The following is a 15,303-nucleotide window of genomic DNA, read 5'->3' on the forward strand; positions in this document are numbered from 1 at the left end:
TAACAGTGTGGCTGTGGAGTCTGACTTTAACTTTAGGCTGTGCCTCTTAGCTGTCTTGAGGGTTGGCATAAAATACAAAATGCCCCTTGAGTTTGACTTACAGATAAACGAAGCATAATTTTTTTTTGGTATAATTATGCCCCATGAAATATTTAGGGGGCACACATATAAGAAAATACTCTTTGTTGTTTATCTGAAATGTCAAGATTTAACTGGGCACTCCATCTTTTTATTTGCTAAATCTGACAGTCCTTGTGACTTCTCTGATCTTGTTATTTGGAAATGGGCATGAAAATAACACTTTCTTTTTAAGATAATCTATATAAGGAATATTGGACACAGGTGAACCCTTAACGTTCCAAATCAGAATACTTTTGTAGGAGACATATGCCAAAACTCAGGGCCAATGGCCCTGAAATCACAATACAGTTACTCTTATTAGTTGGTTTTCGGCGGAGTGCAGAGAAAGTTCGATAGAACTCTGAACAAAGTTGCAAACTGCTTTGAGGATTTGCAGATTGGCGTTCAACCCAATAAGGGTGTTAGGCAACGTTACTCCTGGCGGAAGAGGGATTTTCCTTAGTTAAGGGAAAGCGTTGGCTGTGCCTCTGCGCACGCGCACAAGGGCTCCAGCGGCTCCACGCCAAGCCCTCGCCCCACCCGAGAGTCACGTGGGTGAGTCGCGCTCTAGAGGCGCGACCGGGCCTTGTCATGTGACCGAGGTTCCTCCTTGGTACTGGGATGGAGCCGGAAGAGGGGACGCCCTTGTGGCAGCTGCAGAAGCTTCCAGCCGAGCTGGGCCCGCAGGTGAGGAGAGCGCAGGCGGCGTGGCAGGCGGGGCTCTGGGGAGGCCCGGCCTGCAGGTCCGGCCCGGTCTGATCGAGACGTCTTCGCTGGGCTCACCCGGGCTGCCCAGGGCAGGGACGGGGAATGGGCGTGATGTCGGGTGTCCGGCCCACTTCTTCCCCTGGAGAGCTGAGGAGGCTGAGGCTTTTGGCGCCACTTCCGCGCCCCTGCTTGGAGGTGCCCCTCGAGGGGCTTTTCGAGCTGACTTAGGACCGGTCATGGTCGGACCCGGGTGGGGACGGCCCGTCAGCTCCCAAGCGCGGCCCGCGTCCCGCGACCCAGTGACTCTGGGCTGGAGAGCGAAGGCACCAGCATAGTATTTGAAATCTTACAACGTGGAACCAGTGGTTTGCAGTCTCTCATTTCATTCATTCATACACGACACGCCTTCAGAATGCTCCCTGTGCACCAGGCAGAGTGCTAGGGACACGCTGCTTACCTAGAGAAGCATACCCTGCCCCCCTTGAGGGCGACAGAAAAAAAAATTGGTAAGGGCCACCAATAAATGGGCGACTTACTTTAGGTAGCGTGGTGTAAGGTAGCCTTTCCCCCAAGAGGTGACATATACATTGACACCCTGAGCCTGAGAAGGAGGTGTGAGGATCTGGGGAAAGCAGCCTTGTTCATTTCGTCCCTCCAGCTTTGCACTGAAGTCTGCCTTGTGCTGAGTGCCCGTATGGTATTAGGTGAAATGGTGAATGAAATACAGCCTGTGCCCCTGTGGAGCTTGCTATCTAATAAGGAAACCAAACTGAATTAATGAGCTTGTGGGACAGGTAGCACCCCAGATTTGAGGGGGCAAGGAGAGGTTTTGTATAAAAGGAACATCTAAATTTCTAGCTTGAGTTCTGAAGGATGAGTAGGAACCAGACGGGCTAGAAGGGAGAGAGTGTCTTAGGCAGGGGAGTGGCAGCTACAAGGCTTAGCTACAAGGCTTAACAGCCTTGGCAGGTTTGAGGACCTGCCCTAATTCTTAGAGACTGAAATTCGGAGTGAGCAGAGCAGGGAGACTAAGGCTAGACAGGTGAGTGGGAAGTCCGGTAGCTCGTCTTTATATGCCATGCTTGTGTGTTTAGCCTCAATACCAAAGGCACTGGCTGTTTTGAGTTTGAAAAATCAAATGTGGAGAGAGTGATTACATCTAATAAGTATCTTGACAGAATTGTGAAAGGAAGAGAAAACCCAGTGGATGCTGTAGAGGAAAATCTGACTGAGAAGTGGGTTTTTTCCCCCTTGAAAAGAAGGAAGGACCTGAAGGAAATTTGCCTGTCCCTAAAAGGAAGCAATAGATACAAAATGGAGCTTCAGCATTAGCTCTGGGATCTGTGGTTCTGTTTGTCCTCAGAAGTCAGCCTACTAATTCATTCTATTGTAATTAGTACATAAATATATTTACTCCTTCTCCTCTGTCCCACAGCAATTCAGGTCTCATTATACAACTTCTTGACTGATTGGCTTGCCTCTGGTTTCTCTTATTCTGAACTCCTTCAGAGTAGATACTTTGTTTTATATCTTTAGATCTTGAGAGTTGTGTCTGGGTCGGGGTGGGTTCTTAATCAGTGTTGGCTGAGGGAAGGAATTAATGCGTACTAAAATCTGCTTAACCATGGGGGCGCTTATCTGGATGCCAAGCTTTGGTGGGATGGCCTTCAGTGTCAGTGAGAGGCACCTCTGAGTAAGTCCCAATTCTGTTCCATTCACAAATGGGTGAAGGGTGGGAGTGGGGGTTTCACCTACATAATGTGATAGAGGGGTATGTGGCGGGCAGCTTTTATAAGCCCCACATGTAGGTCTTCTTTTTTCCTCTATTCCATTTACAATGGGAAAGTGTGGGGAGATTAAACTTACTTAACTCTTACCAGGATCAAAAAAAACAAAACAAAACAAAACCCTGTCTTAACTCTTTTCTGTGATTTTAGGAGTGCGGAAACCGAAATGTCAGCAGAGAGTTTGAGTTATGTGCCTGAGGTTGTCAAACTAATAAGTGGCAAAGGTAGAACACGTGTTCAGATCTGTTGACTGCGAGTCTTTGTGTTAGCCTTCTGCCTCTGTCTTCATTCTGCCTGCTTCTTAGATAAGGCCCGTAGCCTTTCCCACCCTGTAGGTTGATGACACCTAGATCTCAGCATCCAGCCGAAGATCTCGGAGTGTCAGGCTTCTGCTTAGACCCACCCCCGGTATCTCAAATGCAGTGTGTCGTTGGCTGAGCTCCTCGTTTTCCCCCCCAGAACTACTCTTCCTGTGGTTGTAGCTTTATCTTTGGTTTGGGGCAGCGCCATTTACCCAGCCACTCAACCTTAAATCTGCGTATCATCCTTGGTTTCTTCTCCTTTTCACGTCTCTTTTACCTCTGTATTGCCTCCATTTTGAGTGTCCTCAATTATTTAGGCCCCCCGATTTCTTCCTGGTAAACTGAAGGCAGGAGGCCTTTGATCTCACCATCTGTCTTTTCCCTTTCTTTCATCTCCCAACTTGTTGGCAAATTTATGGGAAAATAATGCAAATATGCGAATAGGTTGCTTAGCTGTGGAAGCAATTAAAGAGCCTGGACAGTGTAAACAGGGCCCTTTATGATTTGGCCTCCACTCACCTCTCCAGCCTTGTATCCTGTCTTTTTTCAAATTGAACAAGTGATTTTACACTTCCATTCTCTGCATATGCTGTTGCTTGTGACTAGAAATGCCCTTCTCTTCTATTTGAATGGCCCGCTACTCAACCTTTTAAAAGCCGGAATTTTCCCTGCTTCCTCTCTGCTCCTTTGTATCTTCTGTAAACTTTTAGTATAGCTCCAGTCAGTCTCAATTGCGTTTATGTATTTATATGTTTGTCTTTCTCTAATGTGCTAAAGCTCTGATATGGTAGAACCTTGATCTTGTTTATCCTCAGTTTCTCATTTGTAAAATGGGGATAATAACAATACTTACTTCATGCGGCACAGTGCTTGGTACTCAGGGCTCCATAAATGGTAGTTATTATGGTTATTTTTGCTTTGTATTTCCATTAACTTGTTTAACAATTGGAATAAAGTGCTCATTATGTATTTGTATATATGAATACAAACATTTATAAATGAATGAATAAATAAATGAATGAATAAAAACATTTATATTCCAAAAGATGGCACTTCTATTTTTTAGTTTGAGTTCTGGGTTTTGCTTTAGCATGGAGGTAGTTTGGGTAACACGGGATATGTGTACAGGATTTTGAATGAATTTCAAATTGAGAATGTTTGTTGACTTTGGTAAATAAAAGGTCTGTTCATATAGTGCATTAGCCATCATTTGGAAGCAGGGTTACCAGTTGCTCATTTCTATTCTGATATGTGTGGTGTTATAGAGAAAGAGTTATATTGCTTAAAATGGGGTAGAATATGGTCCAGGGGAAAAAAGAGTTGGAAGACTTGTTGCTTAAATGCATTTCCAAATTATTTGGGTTCAAATACTCTTTTTACAAGACACAAATATCCCCTGGGAAAGAAAACCATATTAATCATTTATCTAGAATAGGGCTGGCATAGTAGACACTCAGTTAATGTATGTTAGACATGGAACATAATACCAGTAGTAGTAGTGATGGTGGTAGTGGTGGTAATAGTGATAATAATACTAATAAGAAGAATCATAACAATGGCTAGCAATGTTTAGGTGTTTTATAGCATGCCAGGAATGTGCTGAGTGATTTGCATGTACTCCTTCAATCCTTACAACAACATTATGGGGGTAGATGATATCCTCACTTTATACATGAGAAAACAGGCACAGAACATTTAAATAACTTGATAAAACTAGGTAAGTGGTGGAACTAGGATTCAAATTAGACAGTTTTATTCCAAAATTCAGTGTTAATCACTATGTTCAGTTATATATGTGTTAGGATTTCCGTTGCTGATGCTAAGATAGGGTAGAGATAAAGGAAAGTAAAAAAGGAAAAGAAAGGTAGTGACCGCTTTCTTGGACTGGACCAAGAGAAGTGAGTGTGAATGCTGTGAAAATGGAGGTAGAGGGAAATGAAGTTTATAGATCTATGGTAAAAAACTTTAGTCTAAAAGTCATACTTTTTTTAGATTATTGGGATAAATACACTGTCTAAGTAATACCAAGGTGAAGCCTTTCTATTCACCATCTTCCTTTCACGAATATTGGGGAAACAACAGTGTATATATGAAATTATTTTAGCTTCTGAAGGTGGACAAAATTATAAGAAGTCTGGTATTTTTATTGGAGCTTTTATTTTTAAATAATGAGAATAATGTTAAAAGTAGTTAGATTTCAACCTCAGCTGCTTTTGCAGATAACATAAGCTTCTCCCAGCAATACTTGTTTCCTACAAGGAAGATAAATCTTTTTTATAAGTTATAATTCATTTATTTCCTTTTCTCTCTAGCTTCTTCACAAAATAATTGATGGCATTTGTGGCCGAGCTTATCCTCTCCACCAGGATTATCACAGTGTTTGGGATTCAACAGAATGGAAGAACGTTCTAGAAGATATTACCAAATTTTTCAAAGCTGTAGTTGGTAAAAATTTATCTGATGAAGAGGTAACTTAACTTCAAATTTCTATACCTTATAATAAATAATAAATAGTTTTCAGGTTTTTCTTAAGTTGGTCTGTAGGTCATTATATTATACAAGAGCTGTCATCAGTAAGTATATATATATATACATTTTTTAAAAGATTTTATTCATTTTTTTGAGAGAGAGAGAGAACATGAGAGATCAGGAGTGGGGTGGGGTTGGGGAGGAAAGGGCAGAGGGAGAGGAAGAAGCAGACTCTCAGTTGAGCAGGGAGCCTGATTTCGACTGGATCCCAGGACCCTGGGATCATGACCTGAGCTGCAGGCAGACGGTTAACTGACTGAGCCACCCAGGCGCCCCCAGTAAGTATATATTATATTACAACAAAACCTCATAAATTGTCAGTAGGCAAATCTGACTGTGGAAGTTATTTTTTATAGTTTTGTTTCATGTTTTTTAAAATTATGACACATTTAAATCATGTAGAAGAAAACCAAAAGTTATATAACTTACACCTACACTCTCATTATCACAATTAAACAGTTGTTAACATCTTTATGCATTACAAGTTTGTGTGTTTGTTTTAGAGACAAAGCATTACAGATATACCTAAATACCACGTGGGCATGCCACCCTTCCCTAAGAGATCACCACTTGTGAAGTTGGCATACATGTTTTGTATTCAGGAATATTTGCATTATAAGCAATAGATATAATTATTTGAGTTGTATAAATGTGTAACTTGTAAATGATAACAGGTATCCATTTGTAATTTTTTAATGGAATGTTGTGTTTTAGACTTACCAGTTTTGGTAAATGTAGATCTGGTTCATGTATTTCAACCTCTTGTAGTATTTGATGATAGGAATTAGCAGGACTTATTTTTCTGGTCCCTTCCTGATGAACTATTAGATCATTGCCTCTTTAATTATTATGTATAGAGTACTTCTACAGACATTTTGTACATGTCTCCTTGTACGCATATTGGCCAGCTTTTCTTGGACAGACATCTTAATGTGAAATTATAGGAATATCCTTCCATTGAATTGCTTTTGTACCTTGGTCAAAAATTATTTTGCCATGTTTGTATAGGTTGCTTACTTTTTAAAAAAGTGTAGTTATATATGTTCATTTTGATTTGGATGATATTCTGGGTGGGAGGTCTTTGTTAGATACATGTATTTTAAATATCTTCTCCCATTATGTGGCTAGCCTTTTCACTCTTACTGGTCTTTTTGTGAACAGAAGTTCTGAATTTTAATCAAGTCCAGCTTTGTCAATATTTCTTTTGGTGGTTAGTGCTAGTAAGGTCCTGTTTAAGAAATATTTGTGCCAAAATCATGAAGATGTTTTGTTAGTTTTCTTGTAGAAGCTCTCACATTTATGTTGCTGATGCATTTTCAATTAGTATTTGTGGAGTAAGGGTCCAGTTCACATTTTTTCACATCAATAGCCAGTTGACCCAGTACCGTTTATTGAAATGACAGTCCTCGCTCCCACAGAATTTCTGTGTAGCCCTTGTTGTAAATCAGGTAGCTATATATGTATGGGTCTGTGTTTGGACTTTTTTTTTTTTTTTTTAAGATTTTTATTTATTTGACATAGAGAGCATGCCCATAGACGGGGGAGCAGGAGAGGGAGAAACAGGCTCCCGCTAAGCAGGGAGCCCAATGTGGGGCTTGATCCCAGGACCCTGGGATCATGACCTGGCCGAAGGCATACGTTTAACCAACTGAGACACCCGGGCGTCCCTGTATCTGGACTCTTTATTCTGCTCCATTAATTTATTTGTCTGTATTTCTCAGTACTACACTATCTTAATTAGTGTAGAATTACGGCCATGTTACATAAAGTCTTGATATCTGGTAGTAGAAGACCTTCAACTTCATGCTTCTCCAAGATTGTTTTGGGTATCCTGGGTCCTCTGTATTTTCATGTACATTTTAAAATCAGCTTGTCAATTTCAACCAAAAACCCTGCTGGGCTGACATACCAAAATACCATAGACGGGGTAGCTTAAACAACAAGAATTTATTTTTCATAATACTAGAGGCTGGTGAGTCCAAGACAAAGGTGCTGGTTGATTTGATTCCCTGTTGAGGGCCCTTTTCCTGGCTTCAGACTACCTTCTTTTTGTGTTTTTCTCATTGGTAAGGGGAGAGGGACAGAAGCATGCTCTCTTGTGTCTCTTTTTATAAGGGCACTAATCCTATCATGAGGGCCCTCACCCTTATGACCTATTAACTTAATTATCTCTCAAAGACCCACCCTCTTTAAATATCATCACAATGAAGGTAAGGATTTCAACATAGGAATTTTGGGGTGACATAATTAAGTTCATAGCATGGGGACTGCACTGAGTCTTTAGATCATTGTGGCAAGAATTTACAGCTTAATATTAATCTTCCCAATCCATGAACATGGTATAACATTCCATTTATTTGGATTGCATCAATTTCTCTAATATTTTGTAGTTTTTAGTATAGAGGTCTTGCAAATATTTTGTTAGATTTATTTCTAAGTAGTTGATATTTTTGATATTTTAGAATTTTGTTCTCCAATTATTTATTGCTAATATGTAGAAATACTGCAATTTTTATATCTTTACCCCATGTTAACAGTCTTTAAAAGTTTTATTATTTTAATGGCTTATAAAACGTTTTTGGTTTGGGTTTTTTTTTGGATTTTTTTGGTATACAGTTATTTTCTTTTTAAAAATTGATACTTTTTTTTCTTACCTTATTGCACTGGCTTACACCTGTAAAACAGTGTTGAAAAAAAGCAGTGTTTTATTCTTGACCTTAGGGAGAATGTATTCACTGTTTTATCATTGTCTTAGCTGTATGATTTTCTAGATATCAACTTTCAGATTAAAGAAGTTTCTTACAGTTCCTACTTTGCTAAGAATTGTTATCATTAATGGGTATTGAATTTTATTTAAATGCTCTTTCCCTAAATTTGTTATTTTTTCCTCCTTTATTTTGTTGATGTGGCATCTTTCATTGGATTTTTAAATGCTTAACTAACTTTTGTATTGCCAAAATAAATGCCACTTGGTCATGATGTATTATCTTTTTATGTATCTCTTAATTTGATTTGTTAGTATTTTATTTACGATTTTTGCATGTTTTTCAGTGATATTGGGCCATAGTTTTTCTTTTCTATAATGTCCTTGTCAGCATGTCAAGTTTTATTCTGGTCTAATAAAATGAATTAGGAAGTATTTTTTCTCTTATTCTCTGGAAGAGTTTATGAAGATTGATTTTATTTCTTTCATAGTACTATGTTACCATGTTGTATAATTTTCAAATATTTGGAATCTTTTTATCAGTTATGATTTAACTACACCATGGTAAAAAAATATAAATAGTTTGATTGCAGTCCTTTGAAATCTGTTGTGATTTGCTACATGGCTCATCATATGGTTCATTTTGGTGAATGTTCCATATCTATTTTGTAGTTGATGAACATAATGTTCTATGTGTAAGTTAGGTTTAAGGAAGATAGTGTTTTTCAGTTCTTTATCTTTACTGATTTTTTTGTCTTTTTCTGTAAGTTACTGGGAGATGTGTTAACATTCTAATTATGAAAGTAGATTTATCCATTTCTCCGTTTAGTTCTGCCAAGTTGTGTTGCTGTATATATTTTGAAGCTGTGTTATTGGGTGCATAGAAATTTATGATTATTCTTTCTATTGAATGGCCCTTGGGCCGTTTTTTATTTCTCATAATACTTCTTGCCTTAAAGACTACATTGTCTGATATTAAAATAGCTATACCAGTTTTAGTGGTCTTTGCTTCCATGCTACTTCATCAGTTCATTTCTGTTTTGCAATAATTTGTTAAAATCTCTTGTTTGTTAGTTATGCATTCTCATTTTATTCTTTTCATAGAGACAGATTTTTTTTTAACTGTCATTTAAAAGGTTTTGTGAAAGAGAAGTGGAGCTATGTGTTTACATTTTAAACAGAAAGACCCTTTCACTTATTTTCTGTTTATTTTTATTTTCATAGATATTTCAGCAGTTAAATCAGTTGACTTCATTTCACCAACAAGCTATCATGAAATGCTTGAAAAGTAGGAAAGATGAAATCAAGCAGGCTCTGTTAGAAGAAATAGTTGATATTTCTTCTGCACAGCTACAGGATTTTGATTGGCAGTTAAAGGTGAGAATCTACTTATGGGCATGTATGTTTTTTATCTCATTTTTTGAAATGAAATATTCTTTTTCATATTATGCATGTAAAATTTGTTATTTTAAGAATACATTGTCAAAAATTGCATTTTTATATTTAGTACAGTACAAAGATCCATATAATATGTAAAAACATTACATTGATAATAAATTTAATAAACTAGAGCTGTGAATCATTAAATATCTTAAGTAGTGGAGTAGTATGTATTCAACATATATTTTTGGATTTCCAGACTTCATAAGCTTTCTGAGATTGGTAAATGCAATTTTGCCTCCAGGGGCGAAATCTATAACGTGCTATTAAAAAGAGCACTTGAAAAACACTTTGAAAAGAGACTCATGAGCAGTAGGTTCATAAAGAACAATAGCAATCCAACTTTCTGTGCCGTACAGGGCACCTGAACCTAGATGAGGAGGTTGTATTGAAACACATTGTGTTTCTTCATTTCAGCACGATAAGTGCCTCATATTGTCCTTGTGGATAAAGTGGAGAAAGATGTGGACAGATCACATAGTTACTTGGGTCATAGCTAGATAAATAACCAAAATTTGTGTTAGCTAGGAGGGAGTTCTCTGTGATTCTGGTTTTGGCCCAAACTTCTTCAACAAATATTCTTTCATGAATATTATGCTCATCAAATCTGAGATATGGTAAATATTAATACAATAGAATTAAAGTTTAAAATTGTTTTACAGCAGATTACAGTGATGGATCAAATGAAGCAAAATAAACTGAGCAGAGATAACCTAGGTAGAGAATTCTTTAAATAAAGGCAATTTAATATAAAAGATATGAGAGATAAGCCAAAAGTAATTTGTATGGAAAATATTCAGTTGTTTTGATTTGCCAGATGTGGCCTCAGTCAGCAGTGTGATGATTCGGTCTTCTTTTGTTGGTAGAAATGCAGTGTTTCAAGCAATGGGTAGTTCTAATTCTGTTCTCATTCATTAGATCTTCTTAGTTAATTCAGTTTAGTAGTACTTTTACTTTTGGCTGCCAAATGTAAGAGACACTGCAACAAATTGGAGCCAAACCAAAAGAGAATGAACAGGAACTTAAAGTCGTGGTACATGAAGGTTTTTTGAAACACTTGAGACCACGTATCCAGAAAAGAAAAACTTTAGTACAAAAATTATAGTTACCTTTAAAGGACTAAAAGTCATCTGTATGGATGAGGGAATTGATATGTGCTCGTGGCTTCAGAGGCTAGGACAAAGGCTAAAGTCTAAGGTATATGGTTTGCGATAAGATGAGTTCACGTTCAACCTGAGGAGAGCTTTTTTACACCTGTCAGTATCTGAAGATTATTCAATAAACTCTTCTTGAAGTAGCTCGTTCATCATGGGTCGTATTCAAGCATAGACTGAGAAAGCGCTTACTGGACACACTGAGGAGGAGAATTATCCGTAAAGGAGTCCATCTTTAGTGGACTCCTCTCAGCTGTTATGAGCCCTGGTTTTTTGAAGAGAGAATGAAGGAGGTATGTGAGGATTCCATTCTGCAGTCCGAGGATGTTTGTTAGGGAGATAGTTCCTTACCAGTCATTGTACAAGTAATGAATGACACAAGTAAATTTTTGCAAGTAGTAGCACTTTGAAGATTGAGGTATGGTGGAGTTTTTTTAGCTCAGATACCAGGAGACTTGATTTTCCCTTTGCCATCTGCCAATGAAGCTATGGTGCTTGTTTCAAAAACTATTTGTATCCTAAATATTTGGTTCTTTTGTTTCCTCTAGGATTCTCTTTAGATAGAAAATAGGAAGTGGAGTAAATGTTGAATGATTTTGCTGAGTGGCTCTAATTGATAGTGGTATCTTGATAACGTGTTTATCAATAATTTAGTAGAAAGTTAGCTGATTGTGAACGAAGCATCTTCATTGCACAGGGTTTACCAGTGTTTTTAGTTTTATCTTTGTACATGGACTTTCTTCCTCTTGGTATCCTCACACTTATTTAAGCTTTAAGAATTCTCGGTTTCGTGATGCATTGGACCCATTCAACTTCCCTTCCCAGCCATAACTCTGCCCTGGATTTCTGCTTCTGCCACAAACTTTGGACTGGTTGTCCTTTTTTCCCAAGTTGTCTTCCTCTCTGTCATCCTCCTTTCTCTGTCCGTTCTTCCTATACATGTTGGTTTGGCATGGGTGTATTTCTTCCACCTTTTCCTGTACTTGACAGCAAACAGGAGTATTCTTTTCTTAAAATGTATTGTTAATACGCTCTGATGCATATTTAATGTAGTCTTTTTTACTACTCATTAATTACTGTTTTCCTCATTTTAAACAGCTTGCACTGTCTAGTGACAAGATTGCTACTTTACAAATGCCACTTTTAAACCTTCATCTAGACATAAAAGAAAATGGTGAAGTCAAACCATATTCTGTTGAAATGAGTAAAGAAGAGCTGCAGAATCTAATAAATTCCTTGGAAGCAGCTAATAAGGTATTTGTTTTAATTTTGTTGTGTGTTTAAAATGTTTACGTTTTGATTGATATCCTTAGAACAATAGGAGAAAAACTTAAAATTGACTTTTCATATTTCTTTTATTCCTGATATTTTATGTTAAGCACAGAACATACCTTGTTGATATGTTCTGCATCTCTAGTTTTAGATATTTAATTATAACTTGTAATTTTAACTACTTAGTTTTGAGCATAATTTATCAAGTAGTTACTTTTTTTTTTTTTTTTAAAGATTTCATTTATTTATTTGACAGAGAGAGACAGCCAGTGAGAGAGGGAACACAAGCAGGGAGAGTGGGAGAGGAAGAAGCAGGCTCCTAGCAGAGAAGCCCGATATGGGGCTCGATCCCATAACGCTGGGATCATGCCCTAAGCCGAAGGCAGACGCTTAACTGCTGTGCCACCCAGGCGCCCCAAGTAGTTATTTTTGATAGAATAATACTGTTGTTCTAGCAGCTAGATTTTTTTTTTTGCCTCAGTGCTCATTAATGATAAAAATAAAATTTTTACTTAAAAAAATAAAATTTTTACCTTGGGGCTATGAAATTAGTTGATTCTAAAGTGTTTTTATGATTATTATGAGTAGTTATGATTTTAAAGAAAAGAGTGTCTTGTTTAACTGCACAAATAAGGGGCGCCTGGGTGGTGCAGTCGGTTAAGCATCTGCCTTCGGCTCGGGTCGTGATCCCAGGGTCCTGGGATCGAGCCCCACATCGAGCTCCCTGCTCAGTGGCAGGCTGCTTCTCCCTCTGCCACTCCTCCTGTTAGTGCTCTCTCTCTGTCAGATAAATAAATAAAATCTTTAAAAAAAAAAGTTTTAACTGCACAAATAGAGTTGTTTTTATACTCCTCTAAGTACAGGAGACAAAATATGGCTTGTAGTTATGACAAAATCAGATGAAACTAATGACTGACTAAAAATTTTACATATACAAAGGATTGACTAAATAACAGGAACCATTCTCAGTGTTTAATGAGAAAAATCATATTTAAACAGTAGAAACTGCTGCTGTCAGAAAGAAATAAAAATAACTGTCTCTGTATACCTGTGTTCCTTTCATGATTACTCAGCATTGGGCGCCTGGGCGGCTCAGTCTGTTAGGCGTCTGCCTTAGGCTCAGGTCATGATCCCAGAGTCCTGGGATCGAGTCCTGCAGTGGGCTTCCTGCTCAGCGGGGGGCCTGCTTCGCCCTCTCCCTTGGCCTGTCACTCCCCCTGCTTGTGTGCTCTCTCTCTCTGTCAAATAAATAAATAAAATCTTGAATTAAAAAAAAAAAAGATTGCTCAGGATTTTCTCTAGTGATTTGCTCTCCAGTAATCAATGTCAGATATTTAACTTCTCTTGCTCCTGACCAATCTTCTTGGCCCCACCTTTTTTTTTTTTTTTAAGTAGGCTCCATGCCCACCATGGAGCCCAATGCAGGGCCTGAATTCATGACCCTGAGATCAAGACCTGAGGTCGGGAGTTGGATGCTTAACTGACTGGGCCACCCAGGCACCAGGCTCTACCTTTTTCTTTTTTTTAAGATTTATTTATTTATTTATTTTGAGAGAGAGAGAAAGAGAGAGCATGAGCAGGGGGGAGGGGCAGAGGGAGAGGGAGAAGCAGACTCCCCACTGAGCCGGGAACCTGGTGCAGGACTTGATCCCAGGACTCCAGGATCATGACCTGAGCCAAGGCAGACGCTTAACGGACTGAACCACCCAGGTGTCCCCCGGCTCTGTCTTTCTGAAACCCTGGTATAGTCAGCTTCCGTCCATACTCTGCAGTTACACAGTCATTTTAGTGCCATGATGACCGGTCCACAAGCCTAGTAGCCGCATGGGGAGCCTGGCTTGCTTTTGGGTGGGGCTAAGTGTCTGAGGGAGTGTGTGGTAGAGCTTCATGTAAGTGTTAATTGCGTGTGAACCAGGGATCCTGGCAGGCGTCCGTCATCAGTTGCTGTGCATTGTACTTGCTTGTTACCAGTTCTCTGGTCTTCAGAGATTTCAAAGCATTTCATTAAGCAGATACGGACATCATTCTGGAATAACCTCATTTCCACAACCCCCCCCCCCAATTTTCTGTTTTAAGGTGGTCCTGCAGTTGAAATAACTGGAAGTGGTGCACACCAACACTATCAGATTCTACTGCTACCCCAGACGCGGCCGAGTGAATGCTGTGTGTTCAGAACACCTGCGCTGTACTGACTGTTTTGCTGTGCTGAGAAAGCAGCAGGGCTGGGATTACAGAGATAAAAATGTATCCGCTTCCCTAAAGAACAGGAAATGACACGGTTGACAGGAAATACATAAAAAATGATAGATGAAAAAGCTATAATAGCAGTTTATATTTTCATAATGGCTGTTTTGCCTCATTTATTAAATATTTGAAAAATCTTTATAGATATACAGTTTTATTAAAAGCTAAAAATAGGCTCTAAAGTAATGTAAACGTACAAAGCACAAATCTACTTGAATGTTGCTTAAAGGAATATATGAATAGCAAGGATGTGTATTATGGATATATTTGATTCATTTGTAATATTTTTAAAAAATAACTTTTAAAGAATGTATAAGCTGCATATATAACTCAGGAGATTCCATATCTTTCTTCTATTTCAAAGGAAAGATTATAAAGTGTAAAATTTCTTAGAGAAAGAAGCTCTTCTTCAGATATGAACAAGAAAAAATAATTAAATTTGTGTCAATGGTTTTGAGTTTATGAATTCTAGAGATTAAAATCCTTTATTCGAGTGGGGAAAAAATGAAAGTAACACTGTTACTTCTGCATTTCTGTGTCTGATCGGGAGGATGTGCTTTGATAAAAAGAACAGATGTCATTGTATAGTGTATATATAACTATTCAGATATCAGCTAAGGTTAAATATAGGTCCATTTTTGTTACAGACTTTTAATATTACAGTTAATAGTGTTGGGTGTTAACTTCACTGGAAAACAAACCATTTTTAATTTCATTTAACTTTAAGAACAAGCATTCTGAACAAATAAAAAATGTCATTTTACTTTTCCGTATTGCTTTATTTGAAACGGCTTTCTACAGGATGCAGTGACGCAGGAGTAATTGGCACCTGCTGTTTGCAAGCTTCATCGCTCTTTAGAGCATCAGACTAGTATTTGAGGTGTTCAGAATAGTTCTTACTATTCTCATCATAGAGATGAAGATAGGCTTAGAGAGCTTAAAGAAAATATCTGCGTGTGATCTAGGCCGTGCCCCTCAAAATGTGTCTGTAGACTGATGCCAGTCTGTGGTCTGTGGACTGTTTGTTATAGGTCGGAGATTCG

At 38.3% G+C, this 15,303-nt stretch overlaps 1 protein-coding gene across 1 annotated transcript; it reads left to right on the top strand.

Annotated features, from left to right (window-relative positions):
* Positions 1 to 653: 653 nt before the first annotated feature.
* On the top strand, positions 654 to 15,023 carry COMMD8 (COMM domain containing 8). Its single transcript, XM_045815938.2, has 5 exons — positions 654 to 807; positions 5,230 to 5,385; positions 9,375 to 9,527; positions 11,843 to 11,998; positions 14,093 to 15,023. Exons 1-5 carry the CDS (start codon positions 742 to 744, stop codon positions 14,111 to 14,113), a joined length of 552 nt encoding a protein of 183 aa, XP_045671894.1. The 5' UTR covers positions 654 to 741; the 3' UTR covers positions 14,114 to 15,023.
* The last annotated feature ends 280 nt before the right edge of the window (positions 15,024 to 15,303 follow it).

The sequence above is a fragment of the Ursus americanus genome, chromosome 8 (assembly GCF_024610735.1).
Source record: "Ursus americanus isolate L20-20 chromosome 8, mUrsAme1.1.p, whole genome shotgun sequence".
Taxonomy (NCBI): Eukaryota; Metazoa; Chordata; class Mammalia; order Carnivora; family Ursidae; genus Ursus; species Ursus americanus.